The sequence below is a fragment of the Myxine glutinosa genome, chromosome 11 (assembly GCF_964187855.1).
Source record: "Myxine glutinosa chromosome 11, kmMyxGlut1.1, whole genome shotgun sequence".
NCBI lineage: Eukaryota > Metazoa > Chordata > Myxini > Myxiniformes > Myxinidae > Myxine > Myxine glutinosa.
Window position 1 is genome coordinate 89562800 of NC_136271.1, and position 16744 is coordinate 89579543.

Below are 16744 nucleotides of genomic sequence, written 5' to 3' on the forward strand. Positions count from 1 at the left end.
CTTGGACAAACTGTCACCTCTCGCAAACATAAGTTTGCATCGCAAATGGTACAGTGTTTCTTCTGCTACCAAGTCGTTGATCCCTTCCAGGCGTCCAGTGACTTCAGTGCCCCAGTCATCCCCGCGACTCCGTGCTGTCTTCAGCAAGCTTGCCTTCAGTGTATCTGCAGTCAAATTATCTGGCACTCTGTATTTCTTTCTAGCTTGTGCTGGATTATTTTTGTAGAGCTGGGCTGGTTGGTTGCAAAGAATGCATACATCCTTATACAGGAGGTCAACTGACTGTGATCTTCTAGAACTGCAGCCAGTTGATGAACTGAACTCACAAGTAGTGCGTCTTCTCTTCAACTTTGATGACTCTTTCTCTGCCTTTGATGCTTGAGCTGACTTCTTGGTGGTTGCAACAAAGTTGTTGTACAGATCATTTTTACACTTCTGGTGGTACCTCAGTTTTCCTTCCTTTTGAGCCTCCTTCATACGTTCCACAACAGTAACATTTTCGACAGTTTCTGCTTGTTTCAATAAAGTTGAGTATCCCTTTGGAGTTGCCTGTATGAGCCTTTCAGCTGGTGTATCCGAGCGTGCACAGATGAAGCAATTGAGCACAGGTGGAGTAACGTCTTCATCCATATTGCTAGACTCCATGTCCTGCAAAGTAGAAAATGAGATATATTTAGAAATTATTTTTCCACAAAGGAGTGTCTGTGGTGAAATATAAATGTTAACAATCAACTCAGAATCATGAAAAACCCTTATTTGACCCCTCATAAGTTACTTAAGGGCCGATTTAAAAAAATAAAAATTCTCGAAAATCATTTTTCGGTACCCGAATTCAACAGCTTTTTTTCTGGGTTTCCCACGGGACTTGACCTTCAACATTTTAACACATGTTATTACACACCTTTACAAACATATTGGTGAAGAAGTTTTTGGGTAACAATTTAGTTAACAGATTTTCATATGTTTCCCTTACTATTACTCTCTATGTTGTCATCCCATTCATTCTCTGTATTCAACAGCATTTCCATATATCTTTTCCATCTTCCTTTAATTCCATCTGGGTCGACAACGATTTGTCCCACTTCATCCTTCAAGCAACTCACCCCCATCACATCACACCTCTATTTCGCTATCTGCTTTGCAATCCTGAATACCGCTCTCTGACCCTCTTCCGAATCCAAGCGTTCTCCGAACATTTTCCTACATGCCTCCTGCGCCTTTGCTACCTCTTTCTTTGCAGCCTTCCTGGCTGCCTTATAACTTTCATGCTCTGCTGTTTCTGCTCCCGTACCCTTCGCCTTCTGCCACTCCTTGAACTTCTTCCTCTTCACGTCAAACCTCTTTCCAACTTCATCATCCCACCACCATGTTTCCGAGTGCCTCGGTGGTCCTTTTGTCCATCCACATACCTCACCAACGGCTCCCAACAGACTAGCTTTCATTGACATCCAACCACTTTCAAGCTCAACCACATCATCCTCGACCCTACTCAGCCTCTCTTTTAATGCCTCCCTTACTGTCACTTCTTTCAACCTCCACACCTTCATTCTCGGTTGGTACTTTACCCGCTGAGCTCTCCTCGCACCTTTCACCCTTACGTTGCAGACAACCAAATGGTGCTGTGAAACAGCCTCCTCCCCCGGGATCACCTTTGTGTCCCGGAGGTGCCCCCTATCTCACCTACGCACCATCAGGTAGTCAACGGTTGTCGTCGACCCACCTGACGTGTATGTAGCAAGCTTATTATCCTCTTTCTGGAACTGAGTATTACAAATCAACAAATCAGCTCCATCAGCAAACTCCAAAATCCTTTCACCTTCTCCATTTCTCACACCATATCCGTAACCCCCATGAACTCCGTCAAAATCGTCCATACTCCTTCCCACATGTCCATTTAGGTCTCCTCCTACCACAACAACTTCTGCATCTTTCACGTTTTCCATCAGCTTCTCTATCGCATCCCAGAACTTGTCCTTTTCTTCATCGCTTCGACCAACCTGCGGAGCATATCCTGAGATGACGTTCACCAAGAGCTTTCCAATCATCATTTTCACCATCATCAACCTATCACTCACTCTAGTCACAGTCACCACACTGTCTACAAACTCCTCAGAAAACAGGACACCAACACCATTCACGCCCTCCAGGCACCCTTGCCACACAAACTTGTATTTCTGTCCCTGTCTACCCTTCACCATTCTCACACCACTTCCCTTCCATCTCGTCTCTTGCACACAACATATGTCTACTCTTCTTCTGACCAATACTTCCACCACTTCTCCTGATCTCCCTGTCATTGTCCCTACATTCCATGTCCCAAACCTCAGAAACCGATCTCCACTTCGGGCTGTACCCTGCCCATATGTAGTTGTAATCGTCATGGTTCCCTTTTTGAGGCAATGTTTTTATGGCCGGATGCCCTTCCTGACGCATTAGAGAGTCATTGTAAATTATTTGAATCATCCAATCTAATTTTGTTCACTTCCCCAACGTATGAACATCTAAAAAATTTCAAATATTTTAATGCTTTATTTATGTGCCAAGCAATTGCTTTATCATATAAATGGTCCTTTGTGATATAAATGTGGGATGATGAGGGGGATTTCTTTAGAAATTAGTTTTTAAATATTGGAGTGTTTTTAACCCGACCTCCCTACCCTCCACCTCCAATTATCCGCCATTACCCTCCCAACTCACCACTGATTTTTCCAACACTTCATATTTTCCTCCCTCATATTTCCTGGTTCCATGTATGATCAATATATTGATGGCGGAATTCAATTATGCCATACATTTGAGTCCTCACTGGAAAACCTGGTAGCATTTTGTGTGTGACATGCGTTGCAATGACATTCTTGCAGAAAGAGAGATGGCTGAATATATACCAATCATGCGTGTTACCCTGCCCGTGAAAACTGAGGTTCTCCAGGATCAGACTCTACGGTTGGAGTGCTTTGCGCTAGGAAAGTGAGTCTGGTTTTGTCTATTTTGTGACTTTGTTTACCCATAACCAATAATAATGCACATATTGATACCTTCATACAGCTCTGCTTATCCTGGCACTTTCAAAATCTGTGATTAACATGTTTATGTCCCCAATTTGGAAATGGAACCTCGTTTGCTACAAATGCAAACACTCCGCTGTAAACCCTACATGTCCACTCCCTCCCGCCCTCTCCCACCCCACACCGCTGTGCATTAGGATGGTTCTTAAAAAATTGAAGTTGGACAAGTCATGCTCTTAACACTTAAAAATGTTGGTATGTATGAAAAAACCCTTCTGGTTAAATTTTAAGCCATTTGGACTATTTGGGGGGCAGAGCACAGAGAGAGCTGGGGGAGCAAGGCCGGAGAGGAGTCGGTAGAAGACAGAAAGACCACCAACCTGCCTGCGGTGAGTGAGTGAAAGGCCCTCGGAGTTAGCTTCATCGCAGGAGATTCCAATGATTCTGAAACTTGTGACAGAACATCGCAAGAGGTTTCCCGATTGCAGACGCTTATCGGGCACAAACATTGAGTTGCTGGCCGCCATGAGTCACTGTGCAACCCCTAAAACTTGATGTATTCAAAGAATATTTCACAGGCAGAAGTTTTACCTCAATGCCAAAACAATTAAAGGTTAGGAGTAAAATAATTAAATATTATTATTTTTGCCTTATGTAGCTAAGAACCACTCCACTGTGTGTGCATGCTTCGGCCCCCATTTCGCCCTCTTCCCTTATGGCATGGACCTCCAAGACTTGAAAACTATGTTGTCATGCCATGGTTTTGTGCATACTGGTTGCTGCAGCTGCAAACATTGGATGCTTTCATGATAGACAGAAGTATTTATTTTGTGGGATGTTCCAAACTCCACCGTGTCTCTCATTGCTTATTCACTTTTCGGCTTGGACAGGCCTGAGCCTCTGTCTTAGTGATAACGTAGCTCATGTTTATGACAAGAATGAAGCCATCCTTAGCCAATGCTCTGCACTAACCCCTCTTAACCCATAAAGTGTGTCGGGCCATAATGGTGGCCAAGACGTGTATGAAAATGAGTTTAAACTGATCTCAACCTAAAGGACAAATCAAGACCTTTCTTACAATGTATAATACCTGGATAACCTATCAAAGCTTGCTTCTAATAGGTGAAGAAAAGCCTATGACAACAAAGCATTTCTGGATATACCTTGCAATGCAATCCTATTTGCACCCTATTTATACCAGACTCGGAGGTGTAATGGTTAGAGTGTCGGCTCTGATTCTGGGAGGTTGGTGGTTTAAACCCCAGCCAAGTTACATACCAAAGACTTTAGAAAGTGGTATGCGTTGCTTCCATGCTTGATGATCAACATTTAAATGGATAAGAGCAGAGACCATCCCCATAGGTTGGCATCCATGTGGAGGAGGAAATTCCTCCTTAGGAAATACCCCGCTTAGTGCGGTGAGAAAGGCCGCGTCTTCTTCTTCTTTCGTGTATCATCAGATGGCCAGCTCAGTGTCGTGCAGCCATGCCCTCGTCTCTGGTCCTACGTCGAAGAGGCTGGCTTCTGAAGGTGGCCTGTATAGGGGGCAGGTGGTAATTATGTGTTCGGCAGTCTGCTCAGGCTCGCCGCACTCGCACGCGGCGCTGTCTGCCAGGCCCCACATCTTCAGCAATGATTTGAAACGGCCGACCCCCGTACGTAGACGGTTCAGCAATGTCCATTGCAGGCATGGTAGATCTTCTCCTACGACGCCACCTCCTGAGTCCCAGATGTAGCGGTGGATGCGGGTGGGCCCGGCCGTTTCCCACACCTGCTTCCAAGATGCCGCCAGCCATGCTCTTCTAGACAGGTCCTCAGGGATAGAACTGAGCATCTCTTGTGCCGCCTTGTTGTAGGGATGGCGGGACTTGAGTCTGCTTGGAGGCGCCACTATCGTTGTGGTGTTGTGCAGGATGCGCCAATCATGTTTCTGGGCATTCCTTGCCAGGGCGAGGGTAGCAGCCTCCCGCCGGAGGCCGGCCGGGGCGATTCCCGCTAGGACTGGCAGGTGGAATGCCGGGGTGGGCTTCAAGCAACCAGCTACAATGCGGAGGGCGTTGTTAATGGCAACATCAACCTTTCTCACGTGTGGGCTTCTGCTCCAGGCTGGGGTGCAGTATTCGGCTGCAGAGAAGACCAGTGCTTGCGTGGATATTCGTAGGGTCTTGGTGGAGGCTCCCCAGGTCGTACCAGCAAGACGTCGGTTAAGCGAGACCCTTGATGTCACCTTGGCCTTAACTTCTTCTAGGTGTTGCTTGAAGGACAGTATCCGATCTAGGCATACACCGAGGTCCTTTGGGGCTTGCTGGAACTCCAGGCGTTTGTTGTCAACGAACACGTCCAGTTCCCTTTTTGCTTCTCTGTTGTTAAGATGGTATGCCGCTGACACTGTCTTACCAATACTGAGCTGCAAACGCCACCTCCAGAGGTAGGCTACCAAGGTGCCCATGTCTTGGTTGATACCGTTTTCCATCGCCTTCCATGTTGGTCGTCGCAGCATGATGGCCAGGTCGTTCGCGTAACCGTACTTTCTGGATGTTGTATCCGGCGGGTCGTAGGTGTAGATGTTAAACAGCATCGGCGAGAGAACAGAACCCTGCGGGACACCATTCCTCAGTCTTCTGAGCCTGCTGCGCTGGCCGTCGCTGGTCTGTAGGACGAAGCTGCGGTTTGACAGCATCTCCATGATGAAGTTCACCATATGCCTGTCCGGGATTGTCCTCAGCAACTTCAGGTGGAGTCCACGGTGCCAAACGGTGTCGTATGCAGCTGTCAGGTCCAGGAACACTACGCCAGCTTTCTCATTGTCCTGAAAGTTGTCTTCGATATATTGTGTGAGTAATGTTACCTGGTCCACAGTTGACCTGCCACGACAGAAACCGGCTTGTTCCCGCGGAGCTGTGGGTCCACCACTGGGTCGATGCGGCTGTGGATCATCCTCTCCAGAATCTTAAATGGGACGCAGAGCAACGATATCAGTCTGTAGGACTTGGGATCTTCCGCAGGTTTGTTCGGCTTCAGCAGGGCTATGACGGAAGCATGGCGCCATGTCTTCGGGAGCTTGGACCTCCGGAGGCACGACGAGAAGAACGAACACAGCCAACCAGATGTTGTTGTGCTCTGGTGGATGACGAACTCCGGATGGATGTTGTCACGGCCTGGTGACTTACCCGGCTTGAGTTTGCTCATGGCCGCACTGAGTTTGGCTGCTGTGAAGTCTCCAGAGAGATTGGCATCGGCGCTGGCCTCCCTGGAGAGAGAAGACACCTCACGCAACGTCAGGCGGGCAAAGTTTTTGTCTGCATCCGGGAAGCGACTGTTTTTCAGGAGCTGTGACGCAATGGCGTCTGCTGTCACCGGGCACCTGAATGGCATTGTATTTTTGCCTGTCAGCCGGTTGATGGTCTGCCACGCCTTGCGACTAGAGTGGGTAAAATCGATCGACTCAACTATTTCAGTCCATCTGGTCCTACGGGTGGCGTCCAGCTTCTGGAGTAGTGCTGTTGCAGTCGCGTCCACTTCTTCCCTGGAGCTAGCCTGCTGATGGTCACGCAGGAGATGGCTGCACTCCTCGTCCCAACCCGGGATGTAGCTCTTGTTAAAGCCACACGGGATGTTTTTCTTTGCTGCACCTAGGAGAACCTTACAATAGGCTGCGTATGCGGCGTCCACATCAGCAGCTTCTTGGTTCAGGAGACCGGCTGTTCTTCTTTCCATCTCTGCAGCAAACGACTGCCAGTTAGCCTTCCGGAAGTTCCATCTCTTGACAGGTCTGCCTGCTACCGGCTGCACCAGTGATGGCACTTTGATGATGGACGGTCAGTGGTGTGAGCGGGGGAAGCTGTCAATGACGCGTCTCTCAGGCTTCAGGTCGTTGGTGCGGCACACGGCGAAGGCCAGGTCCGGATTGGTGTAGGTGTTCCAGCGCGCAGAGAAGAAGCTTGGAGGCTCTTTTGGGTCGAACAGCAGCAGTGCATCGGTGTTGGAGGCCCAGTCGCTCAGCATCATTCCGTCTGGTGTTGTGTAGTTGTAACCCCAGTCTGTGTGTTGACAGTTGAAGTCACCTGCATAGATGGCGGGTGCAGTTACGGACGGGAGTGATGACACCATCAGCGCTGATGGAGGAGGCTTATATACATTGACGACCGATGTTTCCTGGATTTTGGTAACCAGCCACTCGATGTTGGAGCCTGGTGGAGATTGGCTAATGGCTGTCCAGCTTAGTTCAGTCCTGACGAAGGTTGCCATTCCGTGCTGTTTACTGTGGATGGACCCAGCGAGAAGGAACCCAGGCAGCTTGAGGTTGTCGTCAGCTGCACAGTGTCTCTTGTAGGAGAACGACTGCTGCCTTGTTGAAGTCGGCGAGGTGTCGTATGACTTCGAGCTTGGTGGTGGTGAGGCCCTCGACATTGAGTTGGAGCACTGACAGGCCTTGGTTTTCGACGGGCGGAATGGCCGCCCATCCTGAAAATGACGTTCTATGCCTTAGTCTTGGTCTTGACCTTGGCTTGTACCTTGGCCTGCCAGCTCGATGATTGTGTGGCGACATTAGTTTCGCAATTCTTGTTACTTGTAGGGAAGGCCGCGGAGAGGCTGTCGTCTTCTTCCCCAAGGCCGCGTCATTCTTGTGGCGTTGCTGGAAGCCAAAGTGCCCCGGAAACTGACAGCACTTTCCCAAAGCTCAGTGCTTCTCGTGCTTGTGCCATCTAACAGTCCTGTGTTGTGTTTCATGTATTCGTCTGTTTGTCCATATGTGTAAGGTGTGTAAGATGTGTACACCTCCACTATGACCTTTAAAAATAAATATATAAATAAATAAACTACCCAATGTGCATATGCATGGTGTTTCATCGACTTTGTGATGAATGATGACGACATATACACCTCAAAGTACATAAAATAAACCTATACATTTTGCATTGATCATTTCAAAGTTTTAAAGCTGACCAATCATTTTCACATTAGTGGGGCTGCTTAACTGATGAATTGTGCCTTTTCCCTTAAAAGCATGAAACTTGGCACATGGCTAGAATACCCCAAAATAAAGATTTTTAGTCCAGGGGGCATCTCTAATTTCACCCCATATGGCGGCCATCTTGAAATTCAGGATGGCCGTCATACAAGACCTGTTTTGATGAATATCTCCATAATTAGAACAGATATCAAAATGGTTGAAGTGCCTATACCTACATTTTTAGGGTCTAGGAATCCAATGGCAACATAAAATATTCAATAGTATATGGCAGCCATCTTGAAATCCAAGATGGCCGCCATAACAGACCTGTTTTGATGAATATCTCCATAATTAGAACAGCTATCTAAATGGTTGCAGTGCCTACACCTACATTTTTAGGGTCTAGGAATCCAATGGTAACATAAAATATTAAGCAGTCATATGAAAATATTAATTTTGCATAGTATCATGCATACTGGGAATGCATATAAATACTCTTAACAGGTTGGCATTCTTCAGTGATTAAAAGTGTCTATGACATCGCAGACTGTAACTGTGCCATCTTGTGGTTTTCTAGTCTTTGCTGCATTCTCCATCACATGCGCAGAGAGAAGTACAGGGAAGTGCAGCTTTCTTACACCGGCAACGACCAGTACATCCTTTTTTGCACCCACACTTAACAAGTTCATTGCAGATCTTTGCAGCCTCTGGAAGTGTTGTCCATATTGGTTTGAACTGGCCAGCAGACGTTTTTTGCCAACCCCATTCAGTGGGGCTTGGTAGATCAGGCTTAGCATGCAATGCTCGTCCCCAGCATAGTGCGCCTTGGTATACTGCCCGCTTTACGTGCTGCACAAGGGCATCATGTGTCGGTGGAATTGATTCCACAGGTCTGCCCTTCTTTGCAAACAGTTTCTTTCGTACAATGTTAATGTCAGTAGCAGTACTTGTGCGATCATACAACAGAATAACAAATCTCTCAATGACGTTCATGCAGGTTTCAGTTATCTCTGTGCTCTGGTGGCAAATTTCTGCTAGTACCTCTGTGAGCTCAGGGAATGATTCCCACACATTCCATGCAGTTACCTTTCCACGCCCATTAAACGCTGAAGAAGTGTCACACCCTGTTAGTGCATGAAACATGGGGAGGGCTTTAGATTTCTCAGGGCCAAGAGCTGTGGCTATAACATGTGCAGAGATAAATCGCATGTTCTTGCCTGTCCCAAATTGTAACCATATCATCACCGAAAGCTTCTGGGATGCTGTAACTGCAAGCACGACAACATCATCATCTGCTCCCATAAAGTATCTAAGTACATTTCAAAGTCAGCCTCCCTCAATGAGCGCACAAAGGTCAGGATGCTGTTCTCCAATGCCATCGTGAGACTCCAGTATTGGAACTGTGGGTGTTCCAATATGTTGCCATTGGATTTTATGTTGCCATTGGATTCCTAGACCCTAAAAATGTAGGTATAGGCACTTCAACCATTTTGATATCTGTTCTAATTATGGAGATATTCATCAAAATAGGTCTTGTATGACGGCCATCTTGGGTTTCAAGATGGCCGCCATATGGGGTGAAATTGGGGATGCCCCCTGGACTAAAGATCTTCCTTTTCGGGTATTCTAGCCATGTGCCAAGTTTCATGCTTTTAAGGGAAAAGGCACAATCGATCCGAATTTTTTAGCTAAGCCGCCCAGCTACATACAGACTAAGCCTTTGATATTTTATGCTACCACGATTGAAGAGATGCCCAGTATTTGTGATTTTTGCAACAATTAATGGTCAAGGTTTGGAACAGATAGTACAAGCAATCCCTCAGGCTTCATTTACAAGAATTCGTTTCCAGTCAGGAAATATTTATGCCCTTGCTCTACAATGGTGGCTGTTGCTGTTGACTGGCAATAAAATTTGCATCAATTGCTGCAAATCGATTTCTTTGCTGCTTTTTCAAGTTGGAAAGCATCATTTTCATGTGAAAGCATTTCTTTGAAAAGGAGGAAATTGCAATTCCATATCTTTGCTTTCCCTTGAATATGAAGAAACCTTAAAAAAAAAACAATTATGCAAAAACTTTCAATCGCAATAACTGTGAACATATAATTACCTCCAGTTAGACAGTGGTAATTGTTTTCACCCTAGTCTGTCTGTGAACAGGATATCTCAAAATTGTGGACGAATTCGGACGAAATTTGGTGGACATGTTGGGTGTGTGACAAGGAAGAATTGATTACACTTTCGTGAAGGTCCCGATCCAGCTACTACATTTTTTCAAGTGATACTTCACCATTGAGCGATAGGGCCAAAAATGATATACAGTGAAATACTTCATACAACTTCAGAAAGTATCCCCCCCGCGTGACTTTTTCACATTTTGTTGTGTTACAGCCTGAACAATGGGATAAATTGAGATTTTTTGTCACTGATCTACACAAAACACTCGATAATGTCAATGTGGAATTTTTTTAATAGAAATTTTTACAAAATAATTAAAAATGAAAAGCTGAAATGTGTTATCAATAAGTATTCAACCCCCTTTGCCATGACTCTTTAAAATCCAAATTGAGCTAAGTTGCATCCGATTTCTTATGATCATCCTTGAGATGTTTCTACAATTTGATTGGAGTCCACCTGTGGTAAATTCAATTGATTGTACATGATTTATAAAGAAACACACCTTTATAAGGTCCCACAGTTGACAGTGCATGTCAGAGCAGAAACTCTACCTTTAAGTCCAAGGAACTGTCCGGAGAACTACGAATTAGAATTGTGAGGAGGCATAGATCTGGGGAAGGGTAAAAAATAATTTCTAGAGTGTTGAAAGTTCCCAAGAGCACAGTGAGCTCCTTCATGAGGAAAAGGAAAGACTATGGAACTACCCAGACTCTTCCTAGCGCCGTCCGACCAAACTGAGCACCCGGGCAGGAAGCACCTTGGTCAGGGAGGTGACCAAGAACCCAATGACCATTCTGACAAAACTACACAGTTCTATAACTGAGATGGCAGAACCTGGCGGAAGGACATCAGTCTCTGAAGCATTTCACAAATCTAGGCTTTATGGAAGAGTGGCCAGATGTAAGCCACACCTGAGAAAAAGGCACATGAGAGCACGCCTGGTGTTTGCAAAAAGTCATGTGAATGACTGAGAGCATGAGACAAAGTATTCTGTGGTCTGATGAGACGAAAATTCAACTCTTTGGCTTGAATGCAAAGCGCTACGTCTGATGGAAACCGAGCACAGCTCATCACCCATCTAACACCATCTCTACCATGAAGCATGGTGGTGGCAGCCTCATGCTATGCCATACTACTTGCAGGGGTTCTTAACCTTTTTCCCTGTCAAGACCTCCAACGGATTGCCCACGATGTCCCCATACCCCCTTCGCCAGACTGTTGACTGACCAAGGCGCACCGAAGTTGCGCATAGCTAGGGGGGACTGGGGGCATGTCCCCCTATAATTTTTTGGATTTCTATGTGCTCTGTGGTGCATTCTGAGGGGTGTTTTTACTTTAATTGCCTATTTTTGGTGGAAAATTGGTAACTTATTACCCAGAAAATGGGCCAAGTTCGGGGATCCGCGCCTGATTACCAGTCCCATTAGGTTCCAGTGTGATATAATTATACAAATATAATTTGTTTTGAAATATATATATTTATATTTAAATATATATTTATGAAACATTTAAAGTTGATATTTCATTGAATTTATTGCAATTTATTATTATAATTTATTACGAGTCCCATACCCCCAGATTTTGGTCCCAATACCCCCCAAGGGGTATGCATACCCCAGGTTAAGAACCCCAGTGCTATGGGGATGCTTTGCAGTGGCAGGAACTAGAAGACTTGTAAGGATAGAGGGAACAATGAATGGAGCCAAATACGGGGAAGTCCTTGGGGAGAACCTGCTTCAAAGTACAAAAGACCGTAGACTGCGGCTAAGATTTTCGTTCCAACAGGACAATGACTCCAATAATACAGCCAAAGCAACACTGGAATGACTTCAGAACAAGCACCTGAAAGTCCTTGAGTGGCCCATCCAGATCCCAGACTTGAATCCCATTGAGAATCTGTGCAAAGACTTGAAGATTGCTGTTCACCGACGCTCTCCATCCAACTTCACAGAGCTTGAGCAAATCTGCAAGGAAGAATGGGAGAAACTCTCCAAATGCAGATGTGCAAAGCTGATACAGACATACCCAAGGAGACTTGAAGCTGTAATCGCTGCCAAATGCCCTTCTATGACGTATTGATTTAGAGGGTTAAATACTTATTACAATGGATATTTCTGTATTTCATTTTAATTATTTTGTAAGAATTTCTAAAAAAAGGAATGTTTTTTTTTCCCGAAAGTCCAAATTTGTCCACAAAATATGTTTTCACTTTGTCATTAAGGGGTATTATGTGTTGATCAGTGACAAAAAATGTAAATGTAATCCACTTTAAATTAAGGCTGCACCACAACAATAGGTAAAAAAGTCATGGGGTGTGAATACTTCCTGAAGGCACGCATGCACAGCACAACATTTCAAAACGTTATGGACGGATTCCACCGAAATTTGGTGGACAGCTTGGGTCTGTGACAAGGGAGAAGAGATTCGATTTTGGTGAAGATCTGGATCTGGATACGATAATTATTTTTATTTTTAAGTGATTCTTCACCATTGAGAGATGGGACCAAAAAGATATGTAGCATGATATATCATGTCGCATGATATGAAGTTGTGGATGAGTTATGACAAAACTAGGTGGATGAGTTAGTTAGGCGACAAGTACAAGCCGATTATATTTTGATTATGGTCCGGATCCAGATCCGACTTATCAAAGGGGTACAAAATACAAACTGTTCAGCCTGGTGGAGGTATGCGCTCTGCCGAGAATGTGTTCACAATGGTTTTATCCTGGCTAATTATTTTTATATCCTGTTGGCATTTCACATCAATATTCTGATTCATTGGTCATTAGTGCATATGGTAATTAGATTTTTAATCAGAGAGCCTTGGTGGATGTAAATACGGGGTAGATAATTTTGGGTGGATTATGTTTGCACCTATTGTTTTCCAGCCCGACCCCACACATCACATGGAAAAGACAGGACAAACCCATGGCAGTGAGGGCCCGTCGGTTGTCAGGAGGGGCAGTTCTTGAAATCTCCAACGTGCAGCTGGAAGATGAGGGGTTGTATTCTTGCACAGCCACCAACAGCAAAGGAAGTCAGCTCTCCAATGGAGAGGTTATTGTGAACGGTAAGAAAAGTGTGTTTTTATCTATACTATAAGAGAGCCGTTTGTCCGTGTTTGACTGTGTGTGTGTGTGTGCCACCATTTTTCTCAGAGGTGGCTTAATGGATCTTCGTAAAATTTTCAGAGGTTCATCAGTACGTGCCGGGGAGTGTTTTAGGCAAAAAAGAAAGAAAACATTTTGGAATTTAATTTGAAAATTTTGAAAACAAAAAGTTGGATTTTTTGGGATTTTAAATTTCAATCACTCTATCATGGGTGAAGGAAAGTGTTTTGGGCTGACACAAAAATAGACCAGGCAACGCTGGGTACCCCTGCAAGTGTCTTACTGTATGTGTAAAGAACATGTTATTTTATTTATTTATTTGTAAATTAAAGGAACATGTTATTTTATTTATTTATTTGTATGCAGCCTGTGGCTGCTTGTCTGCATCATTTTCTGGAGGTGCGGCTGTCCCGCTGATGCAGTGCCTCCTTAGCAGCTAGCTGGTACTCATTTTGCCAACCTGGGAAGGATGACAGGATGAGTCAACCCACCTGGTGTTAATTCAGCGATCGACCGGGATTAAAACTCAGGATCCTAGGATCCCAAGCCAGCACCCTATCCGTTAAGCCAACACCAGGCCTCATGATCAGTGATGTTGAGCATGTAGGAAAGTGAACAATGACTTCCCTTGCTTATATGAGAGATGTTATAAATGCTCTCAGTATGAGATACAATTGTCCAAGAAGAGCAACATTTTTACGGCGTAGCCCATTGGGCACAGCCGTCTAGAACAGTGTTTGTCCGTCCATATACATGTATGCATGTATGTCCCCTCTAACGTGTACCAATCAGCACTGAGAATCTGGTCACATGACAGGGTGTTGTGATTACGTCTGATGTCATTACAGCGGCTGACTCCGCACACCGCCATTTTGATTCCAATTTCGTTCAGGCCAAACATATTGTTATGTTTTTGGGGTAAGGATGAAATACCTTAGTCGAGATAGAATCGTGTAGGTTTAGAATGCTCTGAGTGTCACGAAGAAGAAGAACCCACCTCAATGTAAATCAAGTTAGGCCGACTGTCCGAGTAAGATCGTATATGTGTCTCCATATGAGAGGTGTAGCTATGCTAATTAGGTAGGGCTTAAGGATAAACCCCAGTGTGTAATTGCCCTGTGATTTTTCCCTTCATTGTTATTGCATCACAAATGGCCACCACAATAACTACAACAATCGCACTGTAAATTGACTCATTTGCTCACAATGCCGCCAGGGCTAACCAACACCCAGCACATTTGTCTCAAGGCACGCAAGTCCCACCTCACGGCCTTCGACATCATCCGAACATTCCTGAAGAGAGATTAGATTCCGAACATTCCCGAAGAGAGATTAGACTCCGCCCCCCTCCCTCCCCCGACGTATCGTAACGGGGAGGCCATGCCCCGGCCTTTGTGATTGAGTTGCGCTCGGTGATTGGACAGAGAGTGTGACGTGAGCTTGGAACATTCGGGAGAAGGCAAAAACACGTCTCGCCATCTTTTTCTCTCTCTCGTTCTGGTTCTCATCGCGAGTGGACGCTGTGGTCTCGGGTGCGCTGGTGAGGAGACGTGTCGGGGCTTTGGGACTTTTTGCAACATGGAAGGAGGCGGTGTTGGTTGACGGTGGTGCCCTGCGGAGAAGGAGGGGGTCGCAAGCAAAACAAAGATATCCGGCCTGCTTGCCTCATGCTGGCTGCGGGTGCGATTCCATGCCATTTTGTGTGTTTCCCGCGAGGTGGTTCGAGGCGACAAACAGCAGCCTTACCAGCCATTTGGGGATGCAAAGCTGAGTTTGGCCGATTATAAAACGGATTTAAATTTTACTGTCGTTTTCCCCTCGTTTGTATACGAGTCTGAGTGGAGTTCCCGATCAGGTAAGGCCTCGAACCTTCCCGCGCATGTCACTACCACCTAGTTGGGTATACGGCTCGGAGTTAAAGCTCGTTTTGTCCATTCTTCCTCTTGGGTCTTAACCCCGGGGACACGACAACTGGTGTCAGGAGTGGGATTTGAACCCTCTTAAAAAAAACAAAACATTGGTGTCAGATAGTGTGAGTGTGACACCCGCTGAGTGGAAATTGCACTCAGAAATTTGACTCATAATTTTAAACGGTCGTCTTTCTCTCATCGAGGGGGGAGTGATCGTATGGACCGGGGTGTCCAAAATTTGGTTTAGTGAATTGATGTGCGAAGACGCAACATCACGTTTTTGAAAATTTAAAAAGAAAAAGGTTTTGTCTGAGGTAAATTCAGCGCGCGGGGGAAAACTACTCGTCGTCACGTAATGGCGGACGTGTACGAAATGGCGGAGCATATAGAAGGTTCCGAAGCGCAAGGAAGCGGGCCGGGGGTGGGGGGTAGGTTTTTACGATGGTAGGGCTGGAGCTGATACTCTAGCAAGCAGTTTAAATGCACAGTCAATATCTGCTTTACGGGAACTTTTCGGGAACTGAGTGGCGTGCTGATGATGAGGGGAGTGTCGTTGAAGCTGAAGGGAAAGGTGTATGCTGCATGTGTGAGAAGTGTTATGATTTATGGGAGCGAGACATGGGTAATGAACGTAGAGCAGCAACGAAGGTTGGAAAGGGTGGAAATGCGAATGGTTCGGTGGATGTGTGGAGTATCGTTGAGAGAGAGGAAGACAAATGATGAATTGCGAAAGATGATGGGAATAGAGCCTGTGATTGATGCTGTGAAGAGGAACAGGTTGAGATGGTTTGGTCATGTGTTGAGGAAGGATGAAAGTGACTGGTTGAGAAGAGTGATGGAAATGAATGTAGAAGGAAGCAGAGGACGGGGAAGACCGAGAAAGACTTGGCTAAAGATGGTGGAAGAAGAAATGCGGGCAAGGGGGTTAACAAGGAGAGATGCAGAAAATAGGGCAAAATGGAGAAGATTGTCATGGGGACCGCAAGGCTAACCCCCGCTCTAGCAGGGAAAATGGCCTTTAAAATGCATGTTGTTGTATGTTGTTAGCCAAGCCTCAGCTGAGGAAACAACCCATGGGCATGAGTTTCACATAAAATAGAGCTTGTCAGCATGAGTTTATCAAGAGGGTGATTGTCCATATCTCTTTCACACATAAACTGATTAGTCCATATCTCTTTGTGATGAAATAGTGTGCCATCTAATTTGAAAGCATATTACAGAGGTGTGCATGTTCACCTTATTGTAATATTTTTACATGTATACTGCATGTAAAACCTTGCCTGTTCTCCTGAATACTTATTTTGTGAACTGTTGCATTTTGACATTTGATGTCACCTTAGCATTTTGACATTTGATGTCATCATGTTGTTCATCGTCGACTCATAAAATTAACTTTGTTTTGCACGTGCTAGTTCGGCCAACCTGGGTGCAAGAGATAGTGAGCGTGATGGTTTCCATCAGTGAGAACTTTACATGGGAGTGTGAAGGGACCGGTAAACCAGCTCCCTCACACGTCTGGCTGAAAAATGGAGTGCCCTTTGACCAAAAGGTACAGTTTTAGCTTGTGGTTAATGGGGAGGTCTAAGC

General features: G+C 45.5%; 1 protein-coding gene across 1 annotated transcript in view; it reads left to right on the forward strand.

The window, feature by feature from the left end:
* LOC137436175 (contactin-1) overlaps positions 1-16744 on the forward strand; it is a 202195-nt gene that overhangs the window by 107984 nt on the left and 77467 nt on the right. Inside the window, exons 8-10 of the mRNA XM_078786860.1 lie at positions 2862-2967; positions 13026-13207; positions 16570-16706. Coding sequence (XP_078642986.1) covers positions 2862-2967; positions 13026-13207; positions 16570-16706 — 425 coding nt within the window. The remainder of the gene's footprint in view (positions 1-2861; positions 2968-13025; positions 13208-16569; positions 16707-16744) is intronic.